At 27.3% G+C, this 16,602-nt stretch overlaps 1 protein-coding gene and 3 non-coding genes across 4 annotated transcripts; 2 read left to right on the top strand and 2 right to left on the bottom strand.

The window, feature by feature from the left end:
• The first annotated feature begins 623 nt into the window (after positions 1 to 623).
• On the top strand, positions 624 to 696 carry Trnar-ucg (transfer RNA arginine (anticodon UCG)). Its single transcript has one exon. It is a non-coding gene; the product is annotated as a tRNA-Arg (tRNA).
• A 3,780-nt stretch (positions 697 to 4,476) lies between these two features.
• Positions 4,477 to 4,549, bottom strand: Trnar-ucg (transfer RNA arginine (anticodon UCG)). Its single transcript has one exon. It is a non-coding gene; the product is annotated as a tRNA-Arg (tRNA).
• A 1,540-nt stretch (positions 4,550 to 6,089) lies between these two features.
• Trnar-ucg (transfer RNA arginine (anticodon UCG)) lies at positions 6,090 to 6,162 on the bottom strand. Its single transcript has one exon. It is a non-coding gene; the product is annotated as a tRNA-Arg (tRNA).
• Positions 6,163 to 6,670: 508 nt separating this feature from the next.
• Positions 6,671 to 11,632, top strand: LOC132942823 (poly(rC)-binding protein 3-like). The gene is made up of 9 exons (XM_061011474.1): positions 6,671 to 6,901; positions 7,337 to 7,393; positions 8,216 to 8,332; positions 9,074 to 9,337; positions 9,412 to 9,534; positions 10,065 to 10,146; positions 10,219 to 10,366; positions 11,066 to 11,197; positions 11,257 to 11,632. Exons 1-9 carry the CDS (start codon positions 6,815 to 6,817, stop codon positions 11,492 to 11,494), a joined length of 1,248 nt encoding a protein of 415 aa, XP_060867457.1. The 5' UTR covers positions 6,671 to 6,814; the 3' UTR covers positions 11,495 to 11,632.
• Positions 11,633 to 16,602: the final 4,970 nt, after the last annotated feature.

Here is a 16,602-nt window from a genome sequence, read left to right as displayed (position 1 = left end):
TTAAAAATTGTATTAAACTTAAATTAAAAATAATTTGGAAATTTTCGTAATTATTTGACGAATTTTGTCAATATTTTAACTTTTATAACGCTCATGAAAAATTTTATTTAAATTTATTGCTATAAAACAACTTATCTTGTGTTACATTTTAAGTTGTTTTACTCAAAAACAAAAATGTTTTCATAGGTTAGGTTTCAACTTTCTATACATAGGTATTTATTTTTGAATAATAATAAAAAAAATCAATTTTATCGAAATCTGGTTTTGAATAAAAATTTTGTTTTTCCAGATTATTTTTAAAGTAGGTACTGCGAATTATTTTTATTTTTAAGCTTCAAAGTACCATCTAAATAAGGTTTTCTACCAGAGGTTTTGTACTACCCTAAAGTTGAATAGATCAAAGCATTTTTTTGACTATATTATATGTTTAATGTGTTTAATTTCTTTATGTGTTTTCAGAAACAACAAAATACACATTTTTTAAAAGAATAGAGGCGCATTCATTGCTCCACTCAGAATCTAAAAAAATACATTTTACTAAAACAAATTATATTCATCGTTACACTCAGACTTTGAATCGAATACACCCTTAAAACCGGTAGGGTTAAACAATTGATCATGTAGACCGTGTGGCCTAATGGATAAGGCGTCGGACTTCGGATCCGAAGATTGCAGGTTCGAGTCCTGTCACGGTCGTCAAATATTTGTTATTGCCAAACAATATTTATTTACGCTAAACAAATACTGTTTTCACTTAAAAATTTTATAAATTTTGAAGATTCATTTAATTTTTATTCCAACACATTTTTTTCAACGTTGATAACACATATTTTACTAAACATAATTAATTACATAATATTATGTAATAAGTAATAACCTCGACCACTTATTAGTCAACTCTTTGAAATAGGTAAAATAATAACAAAATAGAATTACTGTTCGCATATTTTTAACTCATATAACTATCATATAATATATTGTACATCGCATATCTATACGTATCTAGGAATTATTATACGGAGGTGTTATACAGATGTACTATACCGTACAGTATTATGGAAATAATGTAACTCCGTTCCTCCCCAAAATTATAAAACTCTTGGATAAATTTAAACAAAAATGTTCTATATTATTATAGTTTAAACATTACAATATAACATCAACTCTATTCATGGGGGTTCCTTTAAAAATAGTTGGTAAGTAGTCATGATTTAGAGCTAGAGTTACGGCCTCACCTCTATAATTCTAAATTCCTTTAAAAAAATCAATAACTTTCAAAAAAGACCTGAACCACCAAAAAAATTGAAATTAGTGAAAATTATATCAATTATGATTATTTATAAACATTTACATTATACTCACTGGTTATTTTGTATTTCGTTACTTTATTAACATCAGCTATAATCTGTATATTAAATAAATATATTTATTATATTTTTGTATCATAACCTCTTCATTTATGTTTTACATCGTTACTCAATAACCATATAACCATATATACTACGTCTACGTATATGTTGTAACTATCATATTATCAATACTTTATACGATCATAAATTATTATCATCTAATTGTATGTAACTAATGTAAGTCTGAGATGTTATTACTGTGTAATTAGGCAACCCATCCGACGGGCATTTCGCTTTTGATTTTTTGTCAATAAAAGTTGTTCTCTCTCTTATCAATAATTCACTAAATATAAGAAATATATGAAAATATTTTTACCATAGTTAGGAAATATTTGTATGCTGTGATTTTATGGTTATTATAATATATTAGTATCAATCTAGCTGACGTAATTAGTTGACCTAACATTTTTACGTCGAAGTTTCAAACAAGTTTTCGTACCAAAAGCATTTTCAGATCGTAAATCACATGATCGAATTCCCTATACCCACCGTAGGTACTAGGTATAGTATCTCTTCTCAGATGATATTATATTATAACTGTGTTATTGTGTTAATAAATTATACTCGCGTTTGTAATAAATAATAATATATTAAATATTTATGGTACCTATACCTAACTACCAACTACCTATATGAAAGAATAAATAAGTTTTGAATTTTTGAGTGTAGGTCGACGTACAATATTAAAATAAATGGAACGACTAGACGACCTTTCTTATAAAGTTATATTGTTATATAATTAATAACTGTCGATCCAGGTTAAACCTCTGCAATCACCAGGCCACACAAGGTGATTTTTTAATCATGTTCAGTATTGCACACCATATTTTATGCTTAAATTAAGCATAATATGTTCAAATTCTGATAGGAAGATTTTGAATAGAATAGAAGTTTGTATCTCTACAGTACACTCCTTGTATATGTATAACAAATATCATGATTTTTAAAATATGATCTTTAGGTATACTTATAATTCTATAAATCAGAATTTGAATAAATTTATTATTAAAATAAAAAAAGGTGGGCAAGTGTGTGTAGCTCTGATGTACAGTAGGTTACAAGTGGGTCACTGTAATGGATGGTGTTCAATTTGAATTCAATAATATAATATCATTGTAGAGAGAAAAACGATTCTGAGCGAAGACGGTCAGTCAGCCTATGATATAAGTATATATTTGATGATATTATTGTGAATAAAGTAATTTATATTTAACTTATTTACGCGAACTTTGTTTAACATTTTTAATCCTTAACTATAAAAGTTGAACATTTTATAAATTTTTACCTACTAAATAATTTGTAAATTTTCAATTTGATATATTTCGTCAAAATTTGAACTCTAAATGAAATTAGACAAACTCATGAGGAATCTTGTATTAAATTTTCAAATCTTAGAAACGGAAAAATTTTTATGAATTTCTAACACAAAATAATTTGCACATTTTCGTGATTTTTACGTCTTTTGTCAAAATTAAAACTTTAAAAATTGTGACTATGTATTTTTAATATTTCTTAACTGATATTGTAACAATATATCAGGAGCCTTGAATTAAATCGTCAATCTTTTTTAACCCGACGAATAAAATTTAATTGACATTCATAGAAAAAAAAAACTATAAAAATTGGAAACTGAGAATGTCCATTAACAGTTCAAAACAAATCAAAATATTTTGAAAATGTTATTATAAACAACCAGTGAAAATTTCATGCTCTGCGGTCATTTGTTTTAGAGTTACACCAAAAACCAAAATCGATTTTGTCGAAAACCGATTTTTGCGTAAAATATCCTATTTTTTTTTGTCAGCTCAATGCACCAACTAGATTAACTTTCCTATCAAACAAGATACTGAAGTTGAAAATTGAAGCATTATATCAACTACTTTCGTGTAAACATACACAAATAAAAAAAAACACACATCAGTGTAAAATCATACATTCATCGCTCCACTCAGAGTCTAAAATTTCAAAGTTCCAATGTCTTCGAATTGGTTATAGGTAGATAGCTTAAAAACTAAAAAGTAGCAAAATATTCCGAAACTGTTATTATATACCTATAGAAAATCTTTATACACACATTTGGTGTACAATTTCAAGAATCTAGGTCCTATAGATTTTTGTTTTTGAGTTCCACCAAAAAAACAAATTAATTTTGTCAAATACTGGTTTTGCGTGGAAATTCCCATTTATCCTAAAAGAAAAAAAAAAAAATGTTTTTTCTATTATTTTGAAAATTTCAAGAAGTTGAATATTAATCTTAAATATATATGTATTAGTATAATAAGTAACCATTAATATTTAATTGAATATATAGATACCTCGTATCTAGCGGGAATTGGGTAACTTTTACATTTTATTCGTTTCTATGGGGATAAACAAAGCGTTAGAAAAATAAAATATCTGCACCTACCCATCCCTAAAACATATTCATGTTAAAAAACCATAGCATGCTACTCGATATTTTTCCTCTGCAAGCAAAATCTATGAATCATAACTCATATAAGTATACGTTTTAATCAGTAACCATAACAATGAAAACCGTCCGAAAATACGGTCAGAAACGTATTTATGTTAAAACACACATAGTAAAATCAATACAATATACATGATGAGCTCCACTCAGAATCTAAAATTTGAATTCTCTAAGTTGAAAAGAATCAGTACAATTTTGTAGGTAACTTAACAAAAAAACAGTAAAATATATCATATTTTACTTTCGTTGTATTATCTATACTTATGCTCTTTAACTTTATATAATGTTTGTTAAAACATAAAATCAATAATTGGTAAAATAACCAAACTGATAAATAAGTTGTAAATGTATAAAAAATATTCCCTTATACATTGATACTTATCTTTTATTCCTACAAAAAAATCTGGTCAAGTACTGCAATGTATCAATATAAAAAAAAACATTTTTTAAATATTAATATAAAATAACTTGGGTTTAAATCTATAAAAATATTAATAAAGAATGTAGATCGTATTTTGTATAAATTGTGAACAATGTTTTTTTTAATACGAATTATAAAATAACTAATAATTACGATTGGCAGTAAAAAAAATTTTTCGACCGTGACAGGACTCGAACCTGCAATCTTCGGATTCGAAGTCCGACGCCTTATCCATTAGGCCACACGGTCTATGGAAAATTGTGGGGAAACTGGTATATTTAACACAAGGGTGTCATGTAGGAAACTTATGGACTAACCTTAGAATAATACTGATATATTATATAAATATATTATATTATTAATATTTTATCAATATTTGTTATATTACATTATTTACTTAAAGTATAAAGTATACCTAAACTAAATGTTGAAACTGATTTTAAACGTTTTCTGTTCATTTGTACTGAAAATAAATACCTACCTAAATAATTATACGAATACATGACCATTTTAAATTGATTACGATATTTATAACTTGTTAGGATTTTATATGATCAACCAATCATCAGAAGTCTAACTGTTGTAGTGTCACAGAATTGCAACTTGCTACATTACTACAGTGTACCTACATATTATATTTTGAGCGTTCTATGTAATTTTTTTCGTACTTGTTCATTAATTTGTTAAACCATTGAACAAACAAATTGTTCACGAAATATTATTTGCTTTTGTTAATAATGTAGCCTACAGGTAGCAAAACTATCCATATGACCATATTATACCAAATCATAATGCCTACATATTATAATATATTACATTTAATTAAATAAGTACAAATATAGGTAGGCACATAAATTATTGTTTTTATTTCTTAGCACTTAATTTCACAGTTTTTTAACACTAAAAGTTATACACATATATCATATATCAACAAAATTAAATATAACTAAACAATATCATAAGGAATATATGTATTATTTCTCTGAGGAATTAGGGCTCCATTAGCAATCATTGCAGATAAATAGTTTTTTTTAATGCTTACATATTTAATATAATAAAAAAATTATTAATAGGAACATAAATTATACTTCCCTTATGGCGTATGACTTTAGGTAGGTACATTGCACAAAACGTGAAATATTATGTGATAATTAATAAGTTGTGAGGCTTATCAGGCCAATCATTTTTATCAATATTTTTTTATTTAACTAAAATATATATATATAGGTACTTATAATTTATAAATAGTTAAAAATATAAAATCATACATTTTTGAAAAATTTTAATTAATTAAACATTTTACTTCATCAGATACTAACTGCGTTGCCAGGAAAATAATTGCGATTGTTCAACTCTTTTTGGGTGTAACACGCTAAAGCAATGTCTTTTTAAGTGTAAATTATATTATATTTGAATTTATAGCCATCCCGACAAAATGTAGCATCATATCTACTTCCCCAAGATCTGTACCAAATTTCATCTCAATCGAATGGTTTACGAATGCATAGTGGACAGACAAAGATTCATTTTTATATTATAATATTATACAGGTAGGCCAAATTGAACATAATATAAATGTTTAGGACTTTAGGTCTAATTTGATTCGACTTTGAGATCAATGTTTTTACCTCTGAAAAAAAATCCATATTAATTAAAACCACGATTTAAGATATACCTTAAATATCTTAAATCGTGATTAAAACAATGCTTAATAAATAAAATTTTAATTTTAAACGCCATGGAAATTAAATACAAATTGGTGTGAAAAAATTGCAAAAAAACACATCTGCGACCGTGACAGGACTCGAACCTGCAATCTTCGGATCCGAAGTCCGACGCCTTATCCATTAGGCCACACGGTCTACATAGCACAGATTGGGAAACTACTCCATTTAAGTGCATTCGTTTTATAAAATATAAAATAATACATTTCTATTATGCTACAAATGCAATACGACAAAATATTAGTAATTAGTACAAGTACATAGAACAGTCTATTCATAAATAGCTATTATAGTTAACCAGTTAGGTAACTTTAAGTTATAACCTGTCCTAACTTAAAACGGTTATAAAGTGCACCATTATATAAATCCTATTAATTTCAGTTTGTGGACCGCGCCACGGTGGTAGTGTGGCAGCGTGATAGGAAATAGGAAATTATAATACAGTCAGTGGTGTTTTACATAATATTATTATTTATTTATTATTATCTATCGACTATTCGACTATCAACTATCGACTGATATTAATTCAATACCATGTTACCATTGTGATACCATATTATTATACAGTGATCCAAAACCGTGGTATGGTCACAGAAGAGGTGAAATGATAAGAGATAATAACTGATGAGTGATAACGTTTAATCATTTTTATTTTTAAAACAAAATAATTAAGAAAATGTGATATTTAAATTAATTTAAATTAACATATTATTACCCATTCTAAAAAGGAACAACTTTGTTTTCCATATTATTATTTTTTTATAGTTAATTAATTTATATTTTGTTAAGAATGGCTGCACATGAAGGGCTAGATTATGATCCTGCAGATGGACATTATTCTGATGTTGTGTTAACCATTAGAATACTTATGGGAAAGGTACAAATATATGAATTTATATTATCAGTAATTATGGCTATAATATAGTTATACATTTTTGTGGAATATTTCCATAGACTAATGACGGGTTGCATAAACAACCACTAAACATTAAATAGATCAATAGTGAGCTAATGGTCCCTTAAATATGATTTAATGGCATAATTGGTTCATCCAATTTAAGTAAACCATTAAATAAAGCAATTTTATGTGACACCCTATACTATATACCTAAGTCTAATACTAAATTGTGTATAAAAAATGATGAATTAAATGGTTTACTAAAATTTAGTAGACCAATCATTTTTAAGTGGCCAACATTAATTCATTAGATGTTTATTTGTTGTGTATGCAACCCAGTATGTAAATATTTAATTTGTAATGTAACTTATAACATCTTTAAATCACTAATTGTATTTATATCAATTGTTTTAGGAAATCCTTCCACTTATTGGAGAATATGGAGAAGTTGTTAGAGATCTTAGAAACCAAGTAATTATACATTACAAGTGTTTATGCAGTACACCGGTATACCATAGGTGCAAAATGCAAATAGGCCAACTTTTTGGTAGAACTGACTCAAGTCCTTCTTAATATCGGCTTAAAAAAATATGGAGTGTAGCTCATCATTCCCCTCTCCCCTTCAACTATAGTTATTGAGATACAAATACAAATTATTACTTAAATAATTTACATTCAATAGATATACTATATTGGGAAAACTTAGTAAAATATACAGGTGAAAAACATATAATTCTCTCAAAACATTTTCTATGGAAAACACAACACTTCTTATTGTATGTTTACAAAATTAAATTTTTTTTCAATTACATTTATTGGGTTAATTTTTTTAACTGTGAAAAAAAATTTATATTTATTCATTTATGTTAATAGAAAATACTAGCACATATTATCTATATGATAATTTTGAGTAGGTAATTTATTTATTTGAGTTTCCAAATGAAATAAATTCAAAAGTACATAATTAAAAATATATTAGACAATATACAAATTGTTCATACTTTCAATATTTTACAAAAAAATAGCATAACTTTAAGTTGTGATGAAATGATTTAAAAATCAAAAATTGGTAGTGGTTAAATTAAATTTATTTAGTACTTACTTGATAAGGACTTGATGTGGGGGTCCCCCTATTAACACCAATGCGATGAGGCATTTTATAATATACATTAACAGTATAATATAGCAAATCAGCAAATACCATTTTAGTATTATATTATTATTACCTAATACGTGACAAAAATATATTTAATTAATTAATTATATAATTCTTCTCTTTTCTTTTATTAATAGTCTGAAGCAACAATTACTATCACTGATAGCTCAACCCCAGAGCGTATAGTGACTGTCACTGGAAACATCAATATAATACAAAAAGCATTTGCATTAATTACAAAAATTTTAGAGCAGGTAAACCAATTCAATAAATTTATTAAGTAATGGATTAAATATATTTTACTTGTTAACATAAAAATTAACTAGACAGTTGACTTATACCATATTATAAGTGTTGTACAACTCTTACCATTCATTTATTGTAGGTATACATTTTAAATTTAAATTTTAACACTTAATACATTTTTCAACAATAGTAATACTATTATTATTTATTTACTGTGTATAAAAACTGTAAATTGTATACACATTTATGAGTTATTTTTCTTTTTATATTCATGTATACGGTTCAGTAGGGTTTTTATATTTTTGTAATTTGCTAGTGAATAAATACCCTATACAATGTTCATAATTTACTTAACTCATATCTTTTAAAAAATTTTCAATATATAGAAGTTTTGAATATAAAGAAAATGTTGGAAGTATTGTAGCTATGAACCTTATATTTTCGTCCATTTTAATATTATGTTTGTTTTTTGACTTAAAGCTATCTAATAGAAATTAATTTTCTGTATGTAGGTATCTCTTAAGTCTGCAATATACAAGTCATCTCAAAAATAGTTTTTAGAATTATTGTTCATTTGATTTATTGAATTAATATCATATTTTGTGTTACTTTTATAATTTCATTACATAACATGTCTATTAAATATTAACATATTATTTGTTATTATAAAATTATAGTCAGTGTGGTCAGATAATGAAAATATAAAACTTCTTTAATTAAATGATTTTATTTTTTAACAATATTTACAGAATTCCCCTACACACCTTCAAAATAGTCGAAAACCATCGAGTAATAATTCTACGACAATAAAACTTATTGTACCTGCCTCTCAATGTGGATCATTAATTGGAAAAGGAGGTGTAAAAATTAGAGAAATACGTGAAGCTAGTGGAGCTATGGTAAATGTAGCATCAGACCTATTACAAAATTCTACAGAAAGAACGGTTAGTATTAGTGGTACTGCAGAAGCCATCACCGAGGCAATTCATCAAATATGTATTGTGATGTTAGAGGTATGTATAAAAGTAGTGATAATTATTACTGTTTTAATATTAATTGATAATCTTAATGTCTGTTATTATGTTAGACACCAGGAAGAGGGCCTACAGTTGCTTACAGACCTTTTGTGTCACAACCAGGGCCTGTAGTACTTTGTGGAGGCCAAGCATATACTCTTCAAGGATCATTAGCAATTCCAGCAGTTGGTGATGTAAATATATAGTTTATGAATTAAGGGGATTGCAAACGGACAATTATTTCAACAAAAATGTACCAATCTTTTGTCAATCATACCGATGGACCAGATAGCGCGATAAGACTTCTGAAATCTGATTTGAATTTGTTATTATGTCTACTTGAGATCGAACAGGCCACTTTTTTAAAATTGTCTTCCTAAATTCCTGTAAATTTTGTTTGAATATTTAAATATCTTGAAATGTGATCGATCTCAAGTATCTAAAATATGTCTATATTAACAAATTAAAATCAGTTTTCAGAAGTCTTATCGCGTTATCAGGTCCATTGGTAGGATTTACAAGAAGTACGTATACAAATGAACATAAATTGTTTACCGCCCATGTGTGCAACGCCATGGCAGTGAATTGTATGTGCTAGTCCGGGTGCGCTACATACACATTTCAAGACATGTGTGCATACAATTGAAAATTGCCTATTTTGAATTCTTAGTAACTGTCGGTTTGCAATCTCTTTAATATTATGTTACATACATTTATTTCACAGCAAACAGCTTCAAATGCAGCATTAAATACTATTGCAAGTATCGCTCCAAATTTAATTGCCGGTTCTGGATTAGATCCATCAGGTATTTTAAATTTGTTTTTATATTCCAACCTTGGTAATTATTATATAATGTTTAAATTAATTATTATTTTAGTGCTTGCTGCATTAGCGGGTAGTCAGTTGCGAGGTGGTGGTGTCAGTTCAAAAACTTCACAACAGCATATTACACATGAGATGGCTATTCCCAATGACATAATTGGGTGTATTATAGGTAAAGGAGGAACAAAAATTGCTGAAATTAGGTAATTTATTTTAGTACACTACTTTTATTTATAGTCTATTCTATAAAAATATGATTAAACAATTGTTTGGGTTACAATTCACTTATTATTTTTTAGTAATCGCATAGAGAAATTTACTTGTTATCTTGCTACTAAAAATTCCTACAACCATACTGTTTTTGCATGCATCCATACTCTATTCCAAATAAGTTTGGAAAAAAACCTCATTGGCTGCCATCAGTGTGCCAACTATTGGCCAATTACAGTGGTCCTACTTTTCCGAGGCCCCGCAGTGTTTCTAAACTTTTTTTAGAATGGAGCATAGGCCTCTATGAGGCCATAGCCTCCCCTAGTATTTTTTAATTACATGTACTAGATATATATATATATACATAAATATTACTATAACTAATATTAAATTTTAAGTAATCTTTATCTTGCCTCGGGTGGGATATTTTCCTGTGGGCGCACTTGGATACATACATGATTCATCATATTATATCTAATACATGTTTAACTGTTTATCCTAACAACTGCTGACCGAAACGCTTACACCACAACACATAGTACACACACAAGTTTTAGGTGACCGGACATGCATCTTATTATTATATACTTCCAAATTTTATGTTTTCAAATTTAAAAATTATGTTATCTTAGGTGCAGTCCCAATTAAAAATAAAATAAATATTATAATTATTATATATTATGTATATACAGAAGAATAAGTGGGGCCATGATAAGAATTTCAAATACTGAAGAGCATGAGGCTTCTGGAAAAATGGAAAGAGCTATAACAATAAGCGGACAAGCTGATGCTGTTAATGTGGCTAAAACATTGATTAACTTAAGGTTGGTAATAATTTAATATTTGATAAGATTCAATAATGTATTTATTGTTTTGTTAACAGTGTTGATCAGTATAATAAATCATCTGGAGAATCAGTGGATTATGATGAAGAATTTTCATCTAATTTTACAGCAGATGCAAAAACAACAACTGAAACTTTGGCAACATTATTGTCAAATCCAAATGGTTTAGGGGCTTTAGGAGCATTGACTGGACTCAAAGAACTATTAGGAAGTATTAACAATAAAAAACAAATAAATAAGAAAAGAGATAAAAATGATAAATTTTCACCTTATTGAACATTGAAGTACATGAAATATCATTATATAATTTAAGCACATTTTTAACTACTTGTATTGATTCCACATGTATTTTATTTTTTAATATTACTGTAAAACTAATTGAAGATAATGATTGAATATATAGTTCCAAAACAAGTCTATTAGTTACCTAATAATGATTGTATTATAAATATTTCCTTTGAAAAATTTGAATTTGTACAATACTAATAATACTTAATAATATTTAATAAGGTAACAAGTATTTTATGTATAAACATTATATTTTGTGTTATATCATTACTAAAATTGTTGATAGAAATTATAATTGATTAATAATACGTACTTATGTACTATATTATATATTAACCCGTCGTTGGTATTGCTATGCAGAGTCCTGCCATTGGTATTGAGTGAACGCTGAGATCATCTCGTTGTTTTTCATCATTATTTATTATACAATGAACAAAAAGGTGGATAAGTGGGTGTCGCTCTGCTGTACAGTAGCGGTGACAAGTGGGTCACTGTAATGGATGGTGTTAAATTTGAATTCAATGATATAATATCATTGTATAAGAAAAACGATTCTGAGCGAAAACGGTCAGTCAGCCTATGATATTACCAAGTATATTTGATGATATTATTGTGAATAAAGTAATTTATATATAACCTATTTACGTGGAGCCTTGTTTTAAATTTTCAATCCTTGGCCATAAAAGTTTATTAATAATAATAAACATTTTATACATTTTTAACTACAAAATAATTAATAAATTATAAATTTGATAAATGTTGTCAACATTTGAACTTTAAATGCTTATAAAAAAGAATTGTGCCTATGTATTTTTAATATTTTTCAACTGCTATTAGAACGATATATCAGGAGCCTTATATTAAATTTTCACGCTTTTTTACCCAACAAAAATTTTTTTATTGATATTTATAGAAAAAAAAAACTAAAAAAATTGAAAACTCACAATGTCCGTAAACCGCTCAAAAAGAGTCAAAATATTTTCAAAATTTTATGGTGTATAGAAAATGCTAATATAAACATTCAGTGAAATTTTCTAATATTTACAGTCATTCGTTTTTTAATTACAATAAAATAAGAAAATTGTTACATGAGAAATCAAGTGAATATCAAATGTTGTAAAAATATAAATTTCAGACGCTCATAAAAATTTAATTTAAGTTTCTTGTAGACATTTTTTTTTTTGATAAAGGTAGACAAACTTATGAGTAATCTTATATTATATTTTAAAACCTTAGATTTAAAAAGAAAAATTTTTATGAATTCTCAACTCAAAATAATTTGCTAATTTTCGTGATATTTCCGTATTTTGTCAAAATTTGAACTTTAAATGCTTATAAATAAAAACTGTGACTAAGGATTTTTAATTTTTTTCATCTGCCTTTGAAAAAATAACCTAGGAGCCTTCTATTAAATTTTCAAGCTTTTTTACTCAACAGATAAAATTTTATTGATATTTATAGAAAAAAAAACTAAAAAAATTTAAAACTGACAATGTCCGTAAACAGCTCAAAAAGAGTCAAAATATTTTCAAAATTGTATGGTGTATAGAAAATGCTAATATAAACATTCAGTCAAAATTTCATGTCCTACGGTCATTTGTTTTAGAGTTACACCAAAAACCAAAATCGATTTTCTCAAAAACAGATTTTGCGTAAAAATTCCCGTTTTTCCTTAATTTTTCTTTTGTTTTTCACGTCGCTTTTGAAAACTACTGGGAAATATTTTTACTTTTGACCCTCCAAAGTACCAACTAGATTCACTTTCCTATCAGAAAAGTTACTGTTGAAGAAAATCCAAGCACTTTTACTGTCCTAAAAGGCGATGACAGACACAAAAATAAAAAAATTAAAAAAAAAAACACACATCATTGTAAAATCAATACATTCGTCGCTTCGCTCAGAATCTAAAAATATTGAAACCAACAACAAATTATTTATATTTTAATCTTTTACAAAAAATGTTTTTACAATTTTTCTTCATTATAAATTGTTAACCACTAAAAATTAATTTATAATTTTTCATACATAATATAATCATTATCAGTCAACTTGGCACTAGTGGTCTAGAATATTTTGATGATTATTATGCAAGTATGCATATGAATATTGTGTGCTCCTTAAAAATCGTTCCGAGTTTACGAAAAAGTCGATCTATTGAATGAGTGCAACACTGCATTATTGCAACGCTCAATTTATGGATATTAACATTGCATGTCGATATCTAATCAAGAATTATTTATAAATTTATAATATTCGCAAAAGTATATTTAAACATGTGTCGATTGAGAGGTATAAAGAGTATCAGATGAATCAAGTAATAAATAAATAAGTGGCTCTCAAAATACTAACGAGGTGAACGCGCGGTCACTGACGGGTTAAATAAGCGAAGAAAATGTATAACCCTTCTGAATTCTGATCCAAAAACTGTTTGGCTAAGAAGTAATATCAGAAATGTGATTATTATCTGATAAATATATTCAGGGCGTATTTTCAATTTTTTTCTGGGAGGGGTGGGAGGTCCAATAATTCTAACATAATCTGACATGATTTAATTTTTAATAGATTATAAGAATAGAAAATATTATAACTAGTTGTTTTATTAAATTTTAATAGGTATTAAACTTCATGGGCTAATTATAACCCAAGTATATTTTATAATTTTAAAGTACAAAATCTAATCGTCTTTTTTTACGAAGTCCATCCGAAATTTCTTGTGGTAAGAGAGAATCTTTAAATTGTAGAAATTTGACATGACAACAATCATCCATATCACTATAGCTAATCTCTGTAAGTCAGGACAGAAAATAAATAGTACCTACGTAGGTAAACATGGTCCTAGATGAACACTAATATTGTCGGCCAGTTAACGCCGCGCAAATTACATTGATGTTGTTATTAAAAATAATATATTCCTTACGAGTTATCAGATCAATGAGCTATTATTATTATTTACTAATTTATCATATATTTATTTGGTACCTACTTACATACGTAATAGATACCTATTATCTATTTTATTGGAGAAAATATATGAACTGTACTTGTAACAGCCGCCGTCGTTCGGCAACGAAATACAAACATGAAGTAAATGACAATAACTGCCTTGTTTACAAAGGAAAAAATTAAAATAGATTAATAATAGCTACCTATAGAAATAGTTTATTGAAGAATGGTGAGCGTCGTCCATTTCTTGCAATGTTTCTTGCAATGTTTCTTGCAATGTTTCTCGACTGTTTCGAGAATTATTGCGATGTTTATCTAATACGGGTATTTTACTAAGTGGTAATACATACAAATATACGATACAAGGAAAAGTTTAGTTACGTGCGTCGGCGGGTTTTTGAGCGTTCGACCGCGTCCGTTACCTAATTTTATATTTCATTTAAATATTTTGTTCATGGGAAAAATTTTGTCCGCGCGTGCTTACATAAATCGGGCGGGGTCTGCAAATATGTAAAAATGTTTAGTTTTTTTTTTTCGGAAAGGTTCTAGGGGGGGGGTCCAGTACCCCTAAAAATATTTATCAAGTTTCAACTGTCAACTATAGTCTATAGTAAGCAAGACGTAAATTTCATACAAGTCTTACCAGAATAAATTCATTTTTGAAAATACATTGTATTTCCTAAAATTAACTGTTATTTTTCGAAAAAAGTATGAACTACTATTGTATGAAAGACCTTGTATTAAATTATCTATCCTTAGCTATCCACATTAAATATTTTATAAGTCTTGAACTATAAATTAATTAACTGTGGTTTTGACAAAATTTGAACTTTAAACTTATTAAATTTATATTTATTTTAACTTATAAAAAATAATCATGATGCCTACATGTATCGTTAATATTTTAGCTATAAAAAAACATAGTATTACATTTTTAAGCTTTTTGTCTGGATAAATAATTTTTTATTGACATTTATACATTTTTTTCCTAGATTCCTATTTGTTTAGTTTGTTTATTTATATTATTACATCAGTTGCGTATTTAAGGGGGGGGGGGCAAAATCATAGTCCTCGGAGGTTTATTTTATTGGACTTGTTGAGAAATTATATTAGTGATAACACAGAATATAACAATGGTGATAACCTGTATCCTTATATAATATCTTTTACATTTCTATATACATATTTCTATCAGGCCCGGCTCAAGGGGTAGGCGACATAGGCCCACGCCTAGGGCGGCACTTAAGCTGCACTTTAGTAAGAGGGCGGCATTTTCAAAATACTGATAATATTCTATTGTTAAGGGCGGCAAAATTTGATTTTGCCTAGTTCACTATTTTTGCTTGAGCCTGTCCTCATTTCTATATAATATAATGTATTTTATTATATTGTCATAAAAAGACAAAAATCAAAAATAATAATTGTTTATTTGATTATAAAAGTTGACTCTTTATTAGGAATAAATAGAGTGGTAATGATAAAATTAAATCATTCTCCTCTAAATTAGTTGAAGCATAAATGCAATAATATACATTTTGGGTTATCAGTTTTACAGGGCTTGAAAAGTTGAAACCGATTGAAAAAATTTCGATTTTACATACCGGTTTCCAATTTTTTTTTGGTTTCGGTTTTGGATTTAATATCGGATTCAAGGCCTGGACTATTTACGTTCATTCTTAGTTTATTATTTTTTTTGAATCACCGGATCAAGCGTTTGAATCGCCTGTTGTGTAAAGTAAACTTTTCAAAATGTCAAGATACAAAGATTTTCAAAAAAAATACTAACCGTTTTAAATAATATTTTTCTAATTATAATACCGGTATCCAATTTTTTTCTGTTTCGGTTTTGATTTTGTTTTCGATTTCGGTTTTTCAACGGTTTATATCTACTGGTTTCAAGGCCTGCACTTTTAACGGAGAGAAAAAGTAAATTGTAAATTGGAGAGGGGCTTGTGAAGTTTTTTATGACAATGAGTAAAAAGAAACTGAGATAAAAAGGGCGTCAAAATCGTAAATACGCCTACATGCAGTTTAATAATATTATTTTATTATTTCTCCATAGGAAAATTGTGTTTTTCTCCGCTATAAAATTAGGAAAGAGACAAAGAGTTCTACATTATATACAAAACATATTATTTTCAAGAGTCAAAATA

The sequence above is a fragment of the Metopolophium dirhodum genome, chromosome 4 (assembly GCF_019925205.1).
Source record: "Metopolophium dirhodum isolate CAU chromosome 4, ASM1992520v1, whole genome shotgun sequence".
In the NCBI taxonomy this organism is placed as follows: domain Eukaryota; kingdom Metazoa; phylum Arthropoda; class Insecta; order Hemiptera; family Aphididae; genus Metopolophium; species Metopolophium dirhodum.
The sequence above is the reverse complement of the archived record's forward strand: the minus strand, read 5'-3'. Positions and strand labels throughout refer to the sequence as shown.